Source organism: Mugil cephalus, chromosome 9, assembly GCF_022458985.1.
Source record: "Mugil cephalus isolate CIBA_MC_2020 chromosome 9, CIBA_Mcephalus_1.1, whole genome shotgun sequence".
Lineage (NCBI taxonomy): Eukaryota > Metazoa > Chordata > Actinopteri > Mugiliformes > Mugilidae > Mugil > Mugil cephalus.
Genome location: NC_061778.1, coordinates 8,292,817 through 8,312,449, shown reverse-complemented (window position 1 = coordinate 8,312,449; position 19,633 = coordinate 8,292,817). Strand labels below are relative to the sequence as shown.

The following is a 19,633-nucleotide window of genomic DNA, read 5'->3' as shown; positions in this document are numbered from 1 at the left end:
AGTTGTCATTGTTACGTCGCTTGTTTTTTTCGCGGGGCCCCAAACATTTGCTTAGTTTGTCTGTCCTGATAGTGTCTCCCTTGGTGCTGGGGCCGCACTCAGCTCGTTTGACCGCCATTTGACTCGGGAAATATAATCACTAGTAGCTTTCATGAACGTGAAGCTTAAGGTGAGGGAACTGTGCTTTAAGTTTTGACAGTGCAAAACAATGCGCTTTACTAAACCGGATCATAAAATCTGAGATCCTCCTTAATCTGGTCTAATCTGGTCGAGGAAATTGCCTCCATTGTGACCAGCGTTGTATATAGTATATAGAGTATATAAAGTTATCATCCTGAGGGCAGAGAACTCACTCTGACGTGACTTAGTTAAGTTAGGTTTGTCTTAACTCTGTTGTGGTACTTTACATTCAATTCCACGTTTTTATGAAGTAGAGAAAAATGACACTAAATTTTCAGAAAGAGTACATGATTTATTGCGTTATTGTTCGAAAAATTACTTTAGAGTTACTTTTATGGTGGAGGTTTATGTCATTGTTTTGACATCGAGCTGAATAAAGCTGCAGCAAAGTTAAACACTGACATCTGCTGGTAGAAAACATCTGTTGCAGAGCAAGACGTCATAGTTGTGAATTTGATGCACTATTATTTGACTGCTCTCAGGTTGGCTTCCCTCCTCTGGTTGTGTATAAAAAATATATTTTATTTTCTTACAAGAATAGTCAAACTGAACTGTGGCTCTTGAATATGTTTTGTTTTAAAGAAAGAGGCGTTGATTGAGAGGCGACAGAAAAAAATGTGACTGATGTTTTCGTACAGTGTGCACATGAGAATAAAAAGACATTTATCATCCCAATATCCTATTTTTTCCTACATAATAATAAGAGATTCATCATTACAACTATGCACCTTTTGCAGTTGTTTAGATGAATCTCTTTATTTGTTGGATGTGGATAGCCAAAAAAAGTACTTTTATATGCAAAATGCAAGTCTCTCTTATATTTTACAAATGGAATAAGCTTTTTTAAACAGCCAACTCTTTCTTATATTAGTTTAAACTGAAGTTTATTTAGTCACGTCAAAGTTTATTTCAAACGTTTGTGGGTATTATAATGTCTGAAGACATCTAAAAGCAACCTCAGTTTAAATAAAGTGAAGTGCTTCATAAGCAGAACAAATACAAATAAATCAACAGTCCCCATTAAAATGAGCAGAAATATGCAATAAAACATCGAATAAAAAACAACAACGGTAAAACTGTGTTTACCTTGCATCCTGAACTTTATTACTCCTACTGTTTACTTTATAAAAATGTCCCTAATTTATTGTCATAAATGTGTTTTATATCACAGAATGCTATCTAAATTTCATTATACTGTTGCCAAACCCCTCAATAAAATCACATATAATATATTCTCGATATTGTATTTCGACATTGCCTTGACATGTCCACCCAGGCCTAATTGTCTGAAGGTGCATGATGAAAAAAAATTTATTACTTTTCTCTTTTTTTCTCATAGGTGGCCTAACACTCTGCGGTAGCCTGAAAAGCTAAACTCAGGGCAATGTTTTCACAGTTTATCGTGCTCGGGCAGAGTTTCCTGACAGGCCGAACTCAGGGCACCACTCTCCTACTTCCTCATTCGTCGCTAGTGACGTCATCACCCAACTGGTGACCGCTGTTATCAAGATGGCGCTGCGGCCAGGATCCGGAGGAGGCAGCAGGTATTTTAGCCTTTCGAAATCAATTTCTGTTGTGGCAAAAATACAGTTTCTTCGTGAAACATGCACTCGCGGCGGACACATTCACACGTAGCTCCCGGAAGCGCGTCAAGCTCCGCCACGGAGGCTGGTTTTTGTTGTGGAGGAAGAAGTGATGAGATGAGATGGCTGGTTGTCAGGTGTCTCTGCTAACGGTGGCTAGCTGCTACTGCCTCCACCTGTCCCTGCTCAAAAACTGATCTAAAAACCTGTAATAGTAACGAATTTCACATGTTATATCTTATGTAGCATTTATTAAATCTGTTGTTTACGGTGTCTCATTATGTAAGGCGGCATTTGTCTGAGAAATGTACCTAACTCTTGTAGCATTGGTGGGTAAATAGCTCGCAGCTGCTGTGTGTAGCTAAAGGCCTGTGAATGACTAATTGTGTCTCTATGTGGCACAATATTATTACCTTTGTGTGTCTTTTATGTTTTCTGTCATCGAGATGTTTAGCAGCGTGATGTGCCAAAAGGCTGTTAAATTATTTAAGATTGTTTTTCCTCAAACGCACCATCACCTATCAGAGGCTATATTATGTTTCCTCTCTGCTTTATATTCACTAAATAATTCTTCGCTGTGCAACCATCATAATCAGCCCTGTCAGACGCAGTGGTAAATGTTCAGATGCATCAGACGTATCTTTATTAAAAGCAGTGACATGATGGTCTGCAGAGGAGATGAAAAGGCCAGCCTCATGATTCTTTCATGAGACCAGCTCCAGCAGCTTGAATAATAAATATGCCCCGGCTACAAGGATCTGGACTGGCCAGGTGATCCTGATCACACAGGTGAAACCAAAGCCCTCAGTACTGTAACTGAGCGTGGGCGGTAGGAAATAGTAAAACTCTGCCAGCAATACTTTTGCACTGCAGCTGATCATCTTTAGGCGACACTGATTAGATTAAGCGTTTAATTGATTAATTGGATTGTTGTTGTTTGGTATTTAAGATACTTAAGATGTTTTTCCAGGCCAGTGGAACCTTATAATGTTGACCAGGAAATGTATTGTTTTCATATTGCCATTGTGTTAGATTAGGTTGTACTTTAACTTAAGACCAGTGACACTATCTCTGTTAAAACATATGTCTCATTGCGTCTTTTTGTTATGTCTCGTAATTACTTTGAGATGTATGAATATGCGATCCAAAGTCTCTCCTCTCTTTTTAAGTTTAGGATGGTTCGAGTGCAGCTAGTACAACAACAAACTAAAATGTGCCTGTGTGTCAGTGTGGAAAAGCCAGGAGGTGGAGCAGTAGTGCAGCTTACAAATCCCACCTGACAGTCACAGCCAACCTTTCAGGTGTTTGGATTGTTTTTGAGTAGATGTGTCAGTATGATGAAAATCTAATGGTTACAGGGCTGGAGATGTGACAGAGATGCACTAAATCCATTTTCTTTGGTGATGGTAGCTTTGTGTGGATTCTCTGTTTTCTGCGGGTCATGTGATTGTACCATGTTTCAGACATTTGACCTCGTGAATGTCAGATGATGTCCTGCTGTAATAACGCTACATCATTATAAGAGTGGTCTGGTTTTTATAAGCGAGTTTACAAGCTAGATTTGTTACTAGAAATCTAATCTTTTGTAAAGCTGAGACTATCACTAATATATTTATTACAGTCCTCTATATCACTGCCCAGTTTTCACTTGACAGGTCTCATGTTCACTGGTGACTTACATCGTTGTTTAGGTTGTTTTGCTTTGGTCTTTTTGAATGTGGTTTACTAGTAAGTGCTTGAATCTATAAAGAGGTTCTCACCTTTGTTGTCAGTTTCGGGGGTGACTTTGATTACTTGGAATCAAATATTTTATTTTATGATGCGAATTCAATTGTATTTAATCTCCCTGATTGTTGTGGGGTTTTTTTTAAATTGTTATTTTTATTATATTAATGACAGAATTTGTCCCAAAGTGCTGCCTTCAAATTGCTTATTTTCTTCAGCTAAAAGTCCAGACAAAAGCTCTGTCCCAGTTTTGTCTCTTTTTGTTTGATTAAGCCATTAAGCTGCAGATAATAGTGGCAATTTATCCCTACATGACGTCTTTTTGACCAAAATCTATAACTGACAAATGCAGAAAATAATTTAATTTGAGTAACAGTAAATCAATCTTAAATGTACTAATCATTTCAGTTTAACACGTCTTATTAAACCCGACTTCTACAATAGCGTGTTCGGTGACAGTCAATACTTCCTCTTTTAGGAATGAATATAAGTCCGTTGTATGTTCCTCTGTAGCAGCAATTTCAGAATAAACCAAAAAAGATTTTAGCCTCAGTGATGATGACACTGGGTGAAATCCTGGCTTCTGTCTCCCAGCGCTCAAAAACACTCGACTCGAAGAGCCGGTGGATGATTACAGGCCTTTCACAAGGCGCTGGCTTGCCTGGTGTCTGCAGCTGCTATCGCTGCTTATCTCCTTTTGTGCTAATCTGCTTGGCCATGACCTGTTATTTGCTGCTGGATGGTAGGCAGCAGCGGCAGCAGCGCTCCTATAAAAGCTTTTTAAGCTGCAAATCTTACAGGGAGCAGATGTGAGACTCTCAAGTCAAGCATCATCTCTGACGCCAACACAGTTGTATTACATCAGGGGGGGTTAGCCTCAGCTAGAGAGCTTTAGATTACTCGCATGTTTCCTTTCATTGCTTTGTTTTCTGCCATCTATTATCAGAAATCTTTATTTATTCAACACGAACAGTGCTCATAAGGTCACATTAATATGATTTATTTGTGACACATTTTGGCAAATGACTAGTCTTTATCAGCAAAGCGTGAATGGAAAGGCAGACAAACAGCAGTGACCAAATCATAATAGCTGTCCATCAAACTGTTATTACTGCACTCCTCTATATATTCTCTATATATAGTATTTAACATTTTTTTTGAGGCTGGGTTAACGATCTGTAAAAGCAGCATTGCCATAAAGTCCCTATTATATATTTAAAACAGTTGCATATTTACACGTTCAGGAAGCATGAAAAGCTTGTGTCCACTATGAATGTATAGTCGCTTTCAGTTTTCTTCTCTACCATCTGCAGAGGAATTAAGCTGCCAAATGCTAAATTACATTCACCCACTGGAATATGAGGATTGGCTGCATTTTCAGTTTTTTGTGTTGTTGGCTTTGACAGAAGGAGCAAATGAAGATGATGGAGTCTGTAATGAGCATTCTCGCTTTTATTGTGTTTGTCCACTAATCAATGAACTGATTCTTGAAAACTAGGGCTGTCAAAGTTAACACGATAATAACATTACTTCAACACCCTCTGCCCGACACGTTGTTTGGAAAGTCGGAAAGCGATGCAGCAGTAATAAAGTAAACGTAGTGGATGGCAAGAAGGAACAAGCCTTTCTCGCTCTTCTGAATGTAAAGTTCGGCTTTAAATCCCCAAGAGATAATTGTTTGAACTAATAACTAATTAAGTTTCAATTAATTTACATAACTGTCAGTGTGAATTGAGTTACAGCCCATGTAGGTCAGGTCTCAAATGTCACTTCATGACCGAGCACACTGCTGATGCAGAGAGCCGTCCTCCCTCCCACCAAAGGCAGACCACACCGGATAGTTTGCAACAGAGACGCACGTTTGATAACTTTGAGGTTATTCTGGGGAACAGTATTTGTCATTATAGTGGATTGTTGCAACAATGTCCCTATTGTAATAACAAAAAGACAACTCTTAAAAAAATATCACTTTGATATACATTTATATATTTGTACCAAAACAATATTTTTTGTCTGTTTTTCCTGGCGTTGTTGTAGAAAGACTGTAGTACATATCCCAGACCTATGCATGGCGCTGTTTCTGCTACAGAACTCAGCCAGAAGAAGAAGAGGCGGAGCATAAGCATCAACCCTGCGTTTCGGATACAAACATACAGTCCAATTATAGTTATTCGATACCACTGATTCCCTTTCCGATCCAATACCGGGTAAAATTTAGACTGGTACCAGGGATCCTCATACTTTATGTGAATACATCCTAATGTGTCTGGTAAACCTTAAAAAAGTAGCGTATTTCTAATCATAGCTTCGTTAGGAATCGAATATGTCAATTATTTATTTTTAACTTGGAAGTATATTGAGGTAGTGGCCTCATTTACTATATAGCCAAGATAATACAACAACTCAATAGTTTAGTTACTTTCCACTTTGTTTCTAGATTATCTCAAATGACTGAAGCATCGAAAGTATCGATACTTTGATCTGAGAAGCGATTTTAGAGCATAAAGATCTTGTATCAGAAGTATCGGAGTCCGGATTACATACTCATTTTTATTTCATCGTAGTGGGAAGTAACAGTGTGCATTGCCAGGCAGAATTATGCAGTTCCACCCAAAAATCATATTCGTGTGGATGTGGTCTAAATGTTTGATTACTCTGTGAATAATCTTGTGTTAATTATAGATGTTCATGTGACTAATCCTGATCTAATATTTTAATCGATTGCCAGTCCCAATGAAAGCATATTCATGCAGCCATTGTGTAGACAAACTCGAGCTAAACTCATTAATTTGTCAGACGAAGTTGATCATTTCATTTGCAAATATTTTAACTGTCTGTCAGTGAGCTCCCTACCTCCCTTCTGTTAGCACAGTTGTCTTGGTACTAAAGTTGTCAGTGTTATAATGTCGCTCACTGGCATTAGCGATGATCAGATTTAGCTGGAAACCATCGGGAGCAGAGGCCCGACTGGCTCCGTCTTCTGTTTGTCTCTGCATCGTCAGTTCCAGCCTGAAGAACCGAGTTGCAATACGCTGTTTGACAAATAGCTGAAGGCCCGTGTGGTTTGGCTGAGATGAGGGGGAGACTTGGCCGACTTGGGCAGACTTCCACTGATTATTTCTTAAAGGCATGTTTTCACAGCACAGACCCAGTGACCGAATCCAAGTCGCCTGTGGAAACAAAACTACCACATGTCTGTCTAGGATTTATTTTCAGTTCGTTTGTCACAAATGTTGCCGCTGTTTGTTAAAATGTTAAAGGGCCGGCGTTCAGCAGGGCGAATAAGTCTCAACCGCTGTAAGTTTTTAGTTCTGGGAATGTTTTTCTGTGGCTCGTAAACAAACATATTCCTTTGTCTTATAACAGTATAATTCTCTTACGGGAAACGTGGATCCTGGCATTTATTTGGATTTTAGATTTTTCATATCAACTTTGACGACAAAATGGTTACTTGTTGCCTAATGTGCCCATTGATGGACACCATGATATATTCCAGTAGGTCATAATGTTATGGCTAATCAGTATTTGCAGAGTAACTGCAGCCTGATACAGAAAAAATGTTGTTTCACCTAATAATGAAGTGTTCTCTGGAGGATAACACAACTCCTGATGGAAAACAAGACTTTTATTTTTTTCTTTGTTCACTTGTGTCTCTAAACATTTTCTAAAGTGAAGAAGAGAAGCTGAATTTGTACTTAAAGAAGCTCTAAACTAAGCTGGAAGCTAGGCCAACTCCCCCGCCCTCAAATTGTTTTTGCGAAGTTGTTCTGGATTCACTCCATTATGCAGAAAAATTGTGCTCGGCCAATCAAATCGTCTGGATGGTGACGGGCAAAGAAGCCGTGGAGTTGGATTTGTTTTTAACAGAATGAGTCTAATTGGTTGCAAACAAACATTATTTGTAGTCAAGTAGAGCTACACATCTATTTGAACTGTTTTTACTTCTTTACATTTAAAAGCCCTGTTATACAACAACTAAATAACAGTCTGGAACTATTTCAGGAGACTTTACGAGCTCAGTTGCCCTTGTTTCCAGCTTCATTTTGGATATTTAATGTAGGTAAAGCAGTGAAATAGTGATGGCTTCATTATTCTCATCTGCGTCAGACAAGAACCTCTTTCAGTGTCTTTCATCATGAGTTCCTTTAGCCCCGGTTTGAATCTAATAATCTGTGTTTTTCTTCTTTATTCCTTTAGTTTTATGTATCCTGTCGGAGGGGGCCTGGGACCGCCACAAGGTGAGTCATCCTGCAGTCAACATTTCCAGTCTATTTCTCCAGACTTTTCTTTAAATATATTTAACCGCGTTCCGTGTTTTTTTAGAAGCTAGATGACGAATAAATGCATTTTCATTTAAATGTGATCAGCAACATAGAAAATTGCTCCTTGAAGCAGACAGTCTTAAAATAAAAACTGTATTCCCAAGTTCACTATTTAAAAGTTCACTATTTTTGTCACAGTGTGCGCTTCGGCTGTTCAAACAGGTTAGGTGCTGTCATTAAAATTTAATAGCAGACGTCTACATTTTCCGATTTGCTTCTCATTAGTCTTTCCTGTTAACAACCGGTCCCTGACGTATCCGTCCACCCGTCATTAGACACACCGCTGCTCATACATACCTTTGTTAGCCGTGCACAGCGAACCTCAGGTGCACTATCATTTAGCTGCGCAGGCTCGCTGTATTTAGGCTGTTGACTTTGCAGTAACACTCCTGATAAACCATCCCATCCCTGCACCACTGGGACAGGTGTCTCTTAAGGGTCATTACATGCTCCCGTTAGCAATGTCATTTTAGTTGGACAAATTAGAATGTGAGCTACCCTCCGTAAACACACTATTTATTTGGCCCAGTTGAGCCCTAACACGGTGAATCGTCTGGGGGATCCACTAGGAGCTGGCTGCTCAGCTCTGGTTGTCAGCATACACAGCATCTGTGAAAATAAACACACTCTTTTCCATTTTTTCCCCCCTTCTTTTTATTTTTTTTTTTTTTGTTGCTCCAAGCTGTCACAGTAGTCACCAGATAAACAGATTTGGCTGTTGTGGAGCCTGTGTCTTTTTCCAGCTGTCCAGGAAATTGATTTGCTATATTGAATCCTGTCCAGACCATGGAGGCTTTTTCTTTGCAACTCTAGACTTAAACGAACTGTTCCTCAGTGTAATTTGAACCAGACTCACTCATGCTTTAAATAACAATTGCACGTATGACTCTTAATGTCTACAGTACCTCATTATAGTGTTTGTTTGTGCAGGTATGGTGCCCATGCAGCAACAGCAGCAGCAGCAGCAGCCGGGCTTCCCTATGGTTCCAGTCATGCAGCCCAACATGCAAGGCATGATGGGAATGAACTTCGGAGGACAGATGCCCCCGGGTGCTATTCCTATGCAGGTGAGTTTCTGCGCTGGATTGTGTTTTTAAGTGTTGAAATTAATAGTTCCCCGAGGGTTTTTTGGCATTTACATTTATAGTCTTTTTAATAGACTTCCTAATGTGGCTTCCATTGATGAATACATAATAGTGAAACACTGCTGTATTGATTTACCCAGTTTCCTCCAAGCGAGTTTAGAGCCTTTGTTAACTCGTAGCAGTTTTACAAGTCAGCCTGCTCTCTGATCATTGTGACTTTTCCTCTTGTTAGTGCGTTTAGCATCAAGTGAAACCAGCGTTACAATAGAAATGCTGACCAGATCGATGTTCTTTTGATCTGTGGTTTTTACAGGGCGGGATGGCGATTGGGATGCAGACCCCTGGGATGCAGTTCTTGGGTCAACCTCAGTTCATGGGTATGAGACCAGCTGGACCACAGTACACTGCTGACATGCAGAAACAAATGGCCGAGGAGCACCAGTAAGTAATTATCATCATTGTTCTCTCTTGCTTGTGAGCATCCTGTATGTGTAAGAATAAATGCTCACATCTGCATTTGTCTACCCGCTGCTCTTTTCATTTGGTACACATGTGTCATATGGGATCATGCTGGTGGCATAGGGGTTTAAAAGACCCATTATCATGCAATAGTAGTGTTGGGAGTGTTGTCTAAAGTAAAAATGCAGAGAAATCCTCTGAAAATCCACATTTGATTCTAGATATCTGATTATTTTGTTCTCACAGTTTAATAATATAATCCTCTATAAATGTATAAAGATGAGTTTACTTTATTATACTTTAAATAGCATGTTTATTCCTCCTTCCAGCCCCCCAAAGAATACTGTGTATTTTATTAGCTCTTTATATAATGTCTGTACTGTTCGTCTACCTAAGAAAACGTCTGGAGCAGCAGCAGAAGATGCTGGAGGAGGACAGGAAAAGAAGACAGTTCGAGGAGCAGAAACAGAAGCTGAGGCTGCTCAGCAGCGTCAAACCCAAGGTGAGTCTCTTTTCACATATTGTTTATCTTACACTTGTCCTGGCTTGTCCACTGCTTGTCCTTGTAACCCTCTGGGCTCTGATACTCTCCCGTGTTGCATTCAGACAGGGGAGAAGAGCCGTGACGACGCCTTAGAGGCAATCAAAGGCAACCTGGACGGCTTCAGCAGAGACGCGAAGATGCACCCCACTCCATCATCACAGACTAAGAAGCCAGGTACTTCTACCCTTTAATCCCTGTCATTTTTCCTGTGGTGTTTCTTCATGGCTCTGCTGAAACGCCTGCGTCTGAGAGTAATAAGTGGATTAGAGGCAGGTCAGCGTGATGACTGCCAAGCTGGCAGTCAAGCAAGTCGAAATTGGGATTTTCTGTTTGTGTATGTCATGTGTCACTCCCTCGGACTGTAACTCGGATTGCATTACATTTCATTATGACATTATTTTTCCAGCCTCTCTCTCTTCATTTGTTCACTTCTCAATTATTGTCACTTATTAGTAGTGCGTTTATTTTTTATAGTGTCTGTTTGTGAACTTCAGCATTAATTTTACTGTTGTAGACTTGTAGATTTATCTTCACACACTCCTGTGCATTTCAAAGAATTGTAGGCATGCGTCTAGCAAACTAATATATTAGTACCGATTCTCCTTTTAACTCTGTGAAACCTTATTTTGAAGTTGTGTTAATTTGCAGCTTCACAGTGCAGGTTTCAGATGATCAGATTTTGACTTATCTTAAATTGTTTGGTTTAGATAATTATATAAACTGTGTTCAATCATTTTTGAACCATTAATCATCGTATTAACTTTGCACAGATGTTGCATTTTTCTAAATTTGATAATCAGCACTACATTTAAAAAGCATTTTAGTGACTCTGAAAAATAGATGCAGTTCTGCAATTCCCTGTCTTGCACAGAGTAGTGCAATGTGCAGCCCTTGATTCATTTTCCATTGTGGTGTGCGTGTGTGTACGTGTTGTGCCATCATCATTATTTCTTCATTTTTGCAGACTCATCGCCATCACACCCGTCTGTCACTACTCACTCCCTCCCCCAAGCTATGTCCGAGGACATTGACGAGTTTAGCGACTTTCAAGGGCCTGTAGACGGCCCCGCCTCCTTTCCTCCGCCTTCCTCCTCCTCCTCCTCCTCCACCACTTCCTCCACCTTCGGCCTCTCCTCACAGGCCCCCGTCCAGCCTTCATCCTCTGCCCCCAAGACAGGTTTCCCCGAGGACGATGACGACTTTAGTGACTTTGTTCAGGGACCTGTTAACGTTTTTCCCTCTTCTGACATCCACCCCCCATCTCAAGCCCAAGTCCAACCGCCATTCCCTCCCTCACAACCCCACCCTCAGTCCCTCCCCACCTCTGTGTCCTTTCCCGCTGCCACCCAACACTCTGCTATCAGCACCAGCTCCCAATCTACACTTCAAGGTAACTCTTCCTTTGCTTCGTTGACACCTCCCCTCACATCCCCCATAATTTACACTCAACTATTTCCACTTAGTCCTTGTAGCGCTGCTTTTATTGCTTGTTTATTGTTTTTACTGCTACCTCCGGATGTCGAGTTGGTCTTGGCCTGCGTTAAAGCGTGAGAGCATGTAGCCAGCACACCAGATGGCCTCATTATCCAAACCTTAAAAGCTACCCGACACAACAGACTAAGCATACAAAGATGCACACTGAATAAGAAACCCAATTTGTTTCATCACCAGTAGGTTTTTCAACCACATTGCAGCCGATTCCAGCGCAAAATGAATCCGTTTATTGTTTGTGCCCTGGAAAAGGACCGTCACTGTCATGTGTCATTTTCTGTGTAATCTCTGGGATGAGCAGATGCTCTGTGACAGCTCTCAGTCTGGAGACCAAATGACAGGACAGAGAGATCACCTTCTGTCCAGAGAAATGTACCCGCTAGCCCTCCATCCAGCATCATCCCCGGTCCTCTGAGACATTCATGACCTAGTTGTTTAGCATCTGGAGTAAGCTGATTAGATGGCTGATGGATGGCTTACCATTCATAGCAGAGACTAGCGGCCTAAGGAGTTTGTCTCGCAGCTTGTTTGTTCTTGCGCGGCAGAATTGAATTTGGAGGTTGCGTAAGAAATTTGATATAGTTAATTGGACCTGTGTGCTGCCGGCCAAAACGTAACTCGCGTATCGTGCAAAAGGACAAATGCTGGAATGGGGATATTAGGGCTGGAAGGAGTTTGACAAAGGGTTTAAAACGTTGTATTAACGCAATATTTACCTTTAGTTGTCTGTTTACTGAGGCTACAAGTGTAAATTATTCTGGTTGCTTCAGATTTTTATAAAATTATGCTAAATAAGATTTTATACTGGGCTGCTTAGAGAGAGCACTAAAGGAAGAGGGGCATTTATTCATACCAGAAGATTAAATGAGCTTAAATGAGCCTTGTGGTGAACAGAAGTTAGGTTTCCATTCAGCTTTTCTAATCATAGATTTGTGTATCCGTGCCCTCAACAACCATCTTATAGGCATGTTGTTGTTATTATTATTATTATTATATTTATAGTGAATTGCATTGTCTGCATTCATTTTTTTTTTGTTGTTGTGTTTTTATATTGATATACAGCTTCGTAGCACTATTAGAGGTCTAAACATTTACTGGCAACATTTGGTAGCTACAACTATCAATCATATTGTACACAACATTTTTCAATACTGACATAAACCTTCTTAAGACTTTAAGGTATTACACATTATTTCAAATTGAATTTACTAAAGTCCAGAGCCTGAAAACTTAAAATGTATAACTGTCCAAAAAAGCAAAAAAGTAAAGTCTGGACTGTAGCCGGTGTCTGTTAAAGAAGCTTGTTCCTCATTCACTCCCTCTAGGCCCGTCCCTGGAAGAGAAGCTGTTCTCCTCGTGCGATCTTACAGCTGATAAGACGGCCCAGGTTAGCTTTAGGTCCAGGCAGAGTTTGGCTGAAATGACTCCCCGAGTTAAAGTTTCAGCCCAGTTTCAGTCCAGCACTAAAGCGAGGAACTGGGCTGCCGCCCCTGAGGACTTGAGTTCTGTGTTCACCAAAGAAAAGCTTCCTGAGGCTCCGGTGTCTGCACCCAGTCACCCTCCATCAGCTACTGGCTCTTCTCCTCAGACCAGTAGCGACAGTGGTGAGAGACGTGCCTGTTCATTGGACTTCATAGCTTCTTCTTCTTCTTCCTCTTCTTCTCTTGCTTTGTTGCAGCATTAACACACAATCAAGGAGAAGCTTTTCTTTCTGCCCTGGAGAAACGTTTTCAGTCTTTCTAACCCCGACAAAAATAATTCTCTACTTCTAGCAGCAACTTAATCTCTTCTATCACTTTGGGTTATAATTGGTTTGTACCAGATTCTGGACGGTGTTGTATGGGCAATTGTTGCCTGGGTGGTTTTCACTGAAATCAAGTTTACATTTTCTTCAATGCCGACTTTGTTAGGGAGCGACGGCGTCTTTGTGCCTACTCCCTAGTCCCTGCCTTTATTTCTATCCGCTTCTGCCTCTGTCTTGTTAGGGGGGGTTTTCTCTGCCGGTACTCTCTGCACACATTGTGGAAATGGACTGTGTCTGTCAAGGTCCTTGGGTAATACCTGCTGACTAAATAAGCTGCCGTCTGTTCCCTCACTGTGTAACACCCTCTCAGAGAACGACCTCTGCCGCATGCTGACTGCTTTGGTTTAACAGGGATGCGCATGGATTGGCAGGTGCCACTGGGGCCCAACATAATCCAAGGCTGATTGTGCATGCTACTCTGCCGCTCCTTTGTGCTGTTATTTGTTTGTCTGTGTCCACGTCGCCTGTGCCATCAGGGGAAATGTAGTGGCTCATCACGGAGACCAGGGAGATTTGTAATAAGATTCATCCATTCATGCCCAAGACTGATGGGCTGATGGGAGTATTATGCTCAAAGTGACTGTCTTAGTAAACTCACGCCTGTTAGACACTAAAATGACTCATGCTATTTTACTGAGATGTTAAAAGTTTATTTTCAGAAACAAATAATTTAGGTCAGTGTCCTCAGTTAAATTAGGTCGTTTTTTTTTTTGTTTTTTTTTTTCTTCCCGGTCTCCTCTCTCCCTTCTCCTTGAAGCTGTGAATGACACACAGACTGATTTATAGATGTCTGATGTGGCAGGACGTTTGTGATTCAGTGCAGGGGAGCGTTACATCTGCACCGAGCCCTCCAGACATCAGGTGTATGATTTTGTTGAGTTCGTTACAAGCTGGGCTCAGCTGCCAAGAGACTTGGCAAAATCGTACGCCTGGACGAGACTTGTGCTGTAACGGCTAACTCTGTGTGTACGTGTGCGCGTGTTTTTTTGTGTGTCTGACAGCAGGTGTTGGTGTGTACCCACAACAAGAGCACATTCAGTCCATGCTGCCAGCCTGGATTTACAACGACACCCTTGTCCCAGGTAAACATTTACCCACGACAACAACCGGCATCATTTTTCAGATGAAAATATTTGACATTGCTGTGTATTTTATGGAAAGGAGCGACACTGGTATGTGGACATAACGTTTGTGTTTTCCTTCCTCTAGAAATGTTCAAGAAGGTTCTTGAATTCACCATGACTCCGGCAGGGATAGACACAGCCAAGCTCTACCCAATATTAATGTCGTCAGGCCTTCCCAGGGAAGCATTGGGCCAGATCTGGGCGTCAGCCAACCGCACAACACCTGGCATGCTAACCAAGGAGGAGCTTTACACTGTACTTGCACTAATTGGAGTAGCGCAGGTAAACACTGGCATCAAAACAAATTATCTACTTAGAACGACTTTGCTAATCATCCCCAGTGGCTTCTACTGAGGCTTGCCATACACTCCATACTGAAATTAGACAGGCTTAGCAGGAAACAGGGGGGAAAGGAGCGGCGCTGCAAATCAGCCCAAGGCTTGTGAAGCATTGTAAGCCCGATACAAGTCCCCATCAGCCGAGATTGGCAGGAGGCTTCTTATCATCCGCAGCCCGGGCCTGTCACCACCACCACCACCACCACCCCTGGGAGGATGCAAATCAGCAAACAGCTCACGAAAACATTGGCTCCCGTCGCTTCTTTCATACAAGAAATAATAAGATGCTTTTTGGTGATGTTAATCTTAAAGAGCCGTAAAACGCCAACTTAACAAGGGGCAGCGCTGGTAAAATCTGTTCAAAAGGAACTTGACTGTGATGAATGGTTTATATGTAAACATTGGATTTCATTTGTAGTCCTGTGAATACACGATGGCAACAAAACTAGGTTTGTAGTGACCAGCGTTCTCTGACGCCTTTCCCAAATAACAGATAAATCAAATTACCATTATACCAGAATAAAACTAAAAATAGATGCCTCTTGTGGTTTGGCCACAGACTACAGCCAACAACCAGTTAGCACGGGGACCTGCCTGAAAGGAAATAACTCTTTATACCAGCAGGTGACTGTGGTTGGTTGTCATCAATGGAAAAGGGGACGTATAATGTCGTACAGAACTAAATCATACTGATCAGTTTGTTCATTTTAGGTGATCATTTAATCAATTAAAATATTGGTAAAACAATGTGTAAAAAAAAAAACCCTCTGTGTAACCTTTGAACTTTAAGTTTACTTTTACTCTTCTATTGTTTGCTGTTTTCTCTAAGATGATTAGCCAGAAATTCAATGGATGATCCAAAATATTGAAACTGTTGAAATGTTGTTGACGGTTATCTGATTAGTGCCAATGATGCGGGACACGCGGTGAAACCGACAGCCCAACATTGGAAAACATCCGACTGTCGCCCCGATGCACCGCTGCCTTTAAAGAATAGGCTGTTGTTACTCTGTATTCTCTCATTGTCAACTCGCCCTGTGAAAAGACCCGAGCTGACAATGTGTTGTTCTCTTTTTTCTGCACTCCTTCACCTCGTCTGCGTCTCTTAGCCTCAAGCTAATTTCTTTCTGCCAAAATATTCAATCTTGGAAAATGACAGAGTCTACACACAGCTTCATTTAAAAAAAAAAAAAAAAAAAGCTAATAAATGATTTAAGCACGTAGTCACTGCTGGTTCTGTTCATAGAAAGAACAGTTGCTGCGGTTTGTTTCATTACATTTGTTGAGGACCATTTCCAGCAGCAGGACATGTAATTTTTTTTAACGACTGAGCTCAGTGGAATTGAGTTTCATCAAGATTAAGACATACTTGTTAGTAGCATTGGTGGATTTGTTGTCAACCTCACTGGTTTGTCTCTTTTATTTCAGAGTGGCCTCCCAGCTATGAATGTGGAAATCCTTGCTCAGTTTCCTTCTCCACCTGTGCCCAACCTACCAGCCCTGGCTATGGCCATGGCCCCCGTCATGCCCCAGCACCAGCAGCCCATGATGACCCAGCCCCCTGTCTCCATGGCCATGCCGACGCCAGCACCATCAGTCATGGCCATGACGCCGGCGCCGGCAGCAGCAGCAGCAGCAGCAGCGGCAGCAACAACTCAACCGCCCACGAACACAAGTTTCATCGCCAGTTTCCCTCCTGCACAGGTAACACAGCCAAGCTTTCAGTTCTCTGTATTCCCTCAACTCACTATATTACACGTCTTACTCACTAACATAATGTTCACATAGACGGCAAAAGCGGATGACGACGACTTTCAGGACTTCCAGGAGGCTCCGAAGCCGGGAGCAGGAGACCAGGCTTTCGCTGACTTCCAGGGGGAGTCGGGGGGAAGTTTCCCCACCGCGATTGCACCTCAGCACCAAAACAGGTAGATAGTCTTTCAGCTTAATTATTGTTCTAATTCTGCCTTATATATTCATGATTATGTTCAGTGTTTCGATGGTTCTGTCTCCTTTTTTGATATAAAGTGCTATAAATATTTGTAGTGACGGGTGGCTTCCGGCCCCGGGTGGTTATTTATATCTGACTTACTCTGCATAATATTTGCGTCTGTCACTGTCCGTCTTACAGTCAGACACACTGTTGTAATATCTTGTAATAACCTCCTTGGAATAGCAATGAGTTTGGGTCATTGCCTAATGAATTCATTTCAGAAGACGGCAGACAAGCTCATTTCTTTATATTACTTTCCAAGCCCTTATAGAGAGATGGCGCTCTCACTGAAAGGAAGCTGAAAGGCAATTATCCACTGAAAGACAAAGAGAAAAGCAGGACCAGAGTATCTTACATCTAAGTGGCATAGGCGTTTTATAATTCTGTTCTATTTCTCCCCTGAAAACATACACCCCTGACTGTTTCTGCAGTGTAACAAGAATTCCCTACGGGGAGAGATTGTCTAATTAAATGAGAGGCTGAGAAGCTCATATTGAGCTGGCAGGCTGAGCAGGCAGCCACAGCTTACTGTCAGATGTCCTGAAGAAAAAAAAGAGGCTGTGAGGAAACTAATATTCACTATAAGTTTTAACTATTTCACCTCAAATCTTGATGCTTTTAGTGTGGCAGATGAATGTGTTTTACGGGTATATTATTAAATGATGTTAGTGTCTTGTTTCACATGCTTTTGACATATAGTTAATCAGCTTTAAGGACTAAATAAACAGTTTAGAAATACATTTATTTATTTGTATTTTAGATGAGCAGATCGATGAAGTACATACAGCAAGTGTCGACACTTAAAATGGGGAAATAACTAAGTGCTAACATTCCTCACTAAAGACAAGTTTCTACAAAAACTAAAGTGTGGATTAAGTGTCTGCCTGTTTCTTGGCTGGGGACGACTAACTTCCTGGGGATTTTTCTAAGATTAGGCTGGAAATAAAATGAGCTTTAAGCTCTTTCTGGAAATGACATACTTGTAGCACCATCTAGGTGCATCACTACGAGTCAGACTATATATCAGACCTTGTTAGAGATCAATGTAAAGTCAATAAGCCTTGAACATATTTTACAAAATGTTAATATAATAGTGCATCCAGTATGCAGACTTCACAATCTGCAGGAATTCAGTCAGGAAAGAATAATGAGAGGCTGCACCGCTGGATATATCGAGATAGAACTTATTGAGAGGTTTAGTTTCAGCCTTGGTTCAGCCTGTGTGTAATGCATGTGGGTGGCACAGTGGTTTGGGTCTAATCGTGAGTCACAAATCCAGATGCTGGCATATGAACTTATTTGGCATAATACCTAGCGACAGTACGTACACTTAACTCTAGAGGTTAATACGCAAATCTGCAGCTCGGCCGTCAGATTTTTTTTCGAGATGCGTAACCATAGCAACATGACGGCATTAGCAGCTGTCATTACAGCAGGATGGGTCGATGCAGCCTGAGCTTAGTTGTAGTGTCTGATGGTGCAACGAGTGGCTACAGGAGTCTTCAGTGGGGACCTGGTGACATTACTCCTATAAAAGGTTGTTTTGTTTTAACACTTTAAAACTGGTCTTTTCATTTAAGCAAGTGAAGAGGTGGTTTTCTCAAAATGGCACCTCCTTTAAAACTTTAAATTCTTCTCATTGCAAGTACAAAAAGTAGCATAAAAATCACATAGGATTAGAAACGCTGCAGCAGAGCTGTTTTTTATTTCAGCAGCAGAACGTTAAGAATGAGAAAAACAATCTCAAACTGTGAGAAGCTGCAGGAATAATTTCATCTCAGTGAAATGCGATGCGTTTCAGTGTGTGTGTGTGTGTAAGTAAGATAAATATATAACTAAGTCAGCTCGTATATTAATAAACATGTTATATTTTTGCTTTCTTGGCAGAAGCCTCCTGGACTAGAGTTTACAGTGATTGCTTTTAATCCGCTCTTAACCTGGAAGACGTCCAGTATGATTCCTTGGATCCTCCTGTCACACTTAATTTAAACTGCGTTAAATAAACAAACACAAAGTGTCCATTTAGTGAGCTTTAATTGTGCTGGAGGCTGATTTTCTCTTTTTTTACTATGAAACAGAGAGTGTGGTTTTAGTCAGACTAAAGGTATGCTAAAAGCATAAAAAAATTTTTGTCCCAGGGTAAATGTTCGGGCTTATGAGGATTAAACTACTACATTGAAGGTCACTCTTTTGTGTCCCTGCAGCACGCCCGCCATGCTGACTCCAGTGTCTGGTTCCTCCTCCGCCTCTGTCACATCCTCTGATAAGTACGCTGTGTTCAAGCAGCTGTCTGTGGATCCACCTGCAGAGCCTACACCCCCTGCCTCAGGTACCTTCCACACCACCACCACCACGAAACAGTCCAGCTGTGTGCACCCTGGGACTAAAACACGAAGGCAGTTTGAAAATATTCCCTTCAGATGTTTGTACACAAGGACACACTTTTGTCTCCTTTAAGCATCAACTAGCTGAGGATAATCTAAAATGTCTTATCACTTGTTTTACATTTTGATACTGAACTGTGAAATAACCCTTCAGATCAAAAATATTAAATTATCTCAAATGAGGGCAGCGTCACTTTAATAAAAATGTTTTCAACTATTTATTACTGCCTATCTTTGTGTTCTGGCCCTTTGAAAGGACACAATGTTTGTTTGCCAGAGCAGACGGCATTAAGGCAGCGTTTGGAAACTTGTGAAGTGTGTTGTATTTTCCTGTTCATACTTTACCTAATCTTCTTTATTTGTCCTGATCCAGAGATTGGAGACAAATACAGTGTGTTCAGACAGCTTGAGCAGCCTGCTGACAAGAAACCAGTCGGTAAGAAACCTTTCTTTCCACCATATACCGCTAAAAACACACTTATCTACATGTTAGCAAAATCGTATTACGTAGTTCTGGTTCATCTCAAGTCAAAACCCTCCTGACCTCTTTGCTAAATAACGGAGAGGACACGGCGAGCTCCGAGCTGGCCCCTCTCTAAAT

The 19,633-nt window shown here is 41.3% G+C and overlaps 1 protein-coding gene across 11 annotated transcripts in view; it reads left to right on the top strand.

The window, feature by feature from the left end:
- Positions 1–1,612: 1,612 nt before the first annotated feature.
- Positions 1,613–19,633, top strand: part of synrg (synergin, gamma) — a 38,702-nt gene continuing 20,681 nt past the window's right edge. For 3 of the 11 annotated variants that reach the window (XM_047593639.1, XM_047593638.1, XM_047593633.1), the window contains exons 1-14: positions 1,614–1,724; positions 7,686–7,726; positions 8,741–8,877; positions 9,209–9,336; positions 9,751–9,856; positions 9,961–10,072; positions 10,863–11,288; positions 12,715–12,993; positions 14,195–14,275; positions 14,403–14,599; positions 16,084–16,359; positions 16,444–16,583; positions 18,853–18,977; positions 19,406–19,468. In XM_047593639.1, coding sequence (XP_047449595.1) covers positions 1,690–1,724; positions 7,686–7,726; positions 8,741–8,877; positions 9,209–9,336; positions 9,751–9,856; positions 9,961–10,072; positions 10,863–11,288; positions 12,715–12,993; positions 14,195–14,275; positions 14,403–14,599; positions 16,084–16,359; positions 16,444–16,583; positions 18,853–18,977; positions 19,406–19,468 — 2,146 coding nt within the window. In that variant the 5' untranslated portion in view covers positions 1,614–1,689. Of the gene's footprint in view, positions 1,725–7,685; positions 7,727–8,740; positions 8,878–9,208; positions 9,337–9,750; positions 9,857–9,960; positions 10,073–10,862; positions 11,289–12,714; positions 12,994–14,194; positions 14,276–14,402; positions 14,600–16,083; positions 16,360–16,443; positions 16,584–18,852; positions 18,978–19,405; positions 19,469–19,633 lie in introns of all 11 variants that reach the window. The other 8 variants (XM_047593644.1, XM_047593643.1, XM_047593642.1 and 5 more) reach the window with 6 other exon arrangements.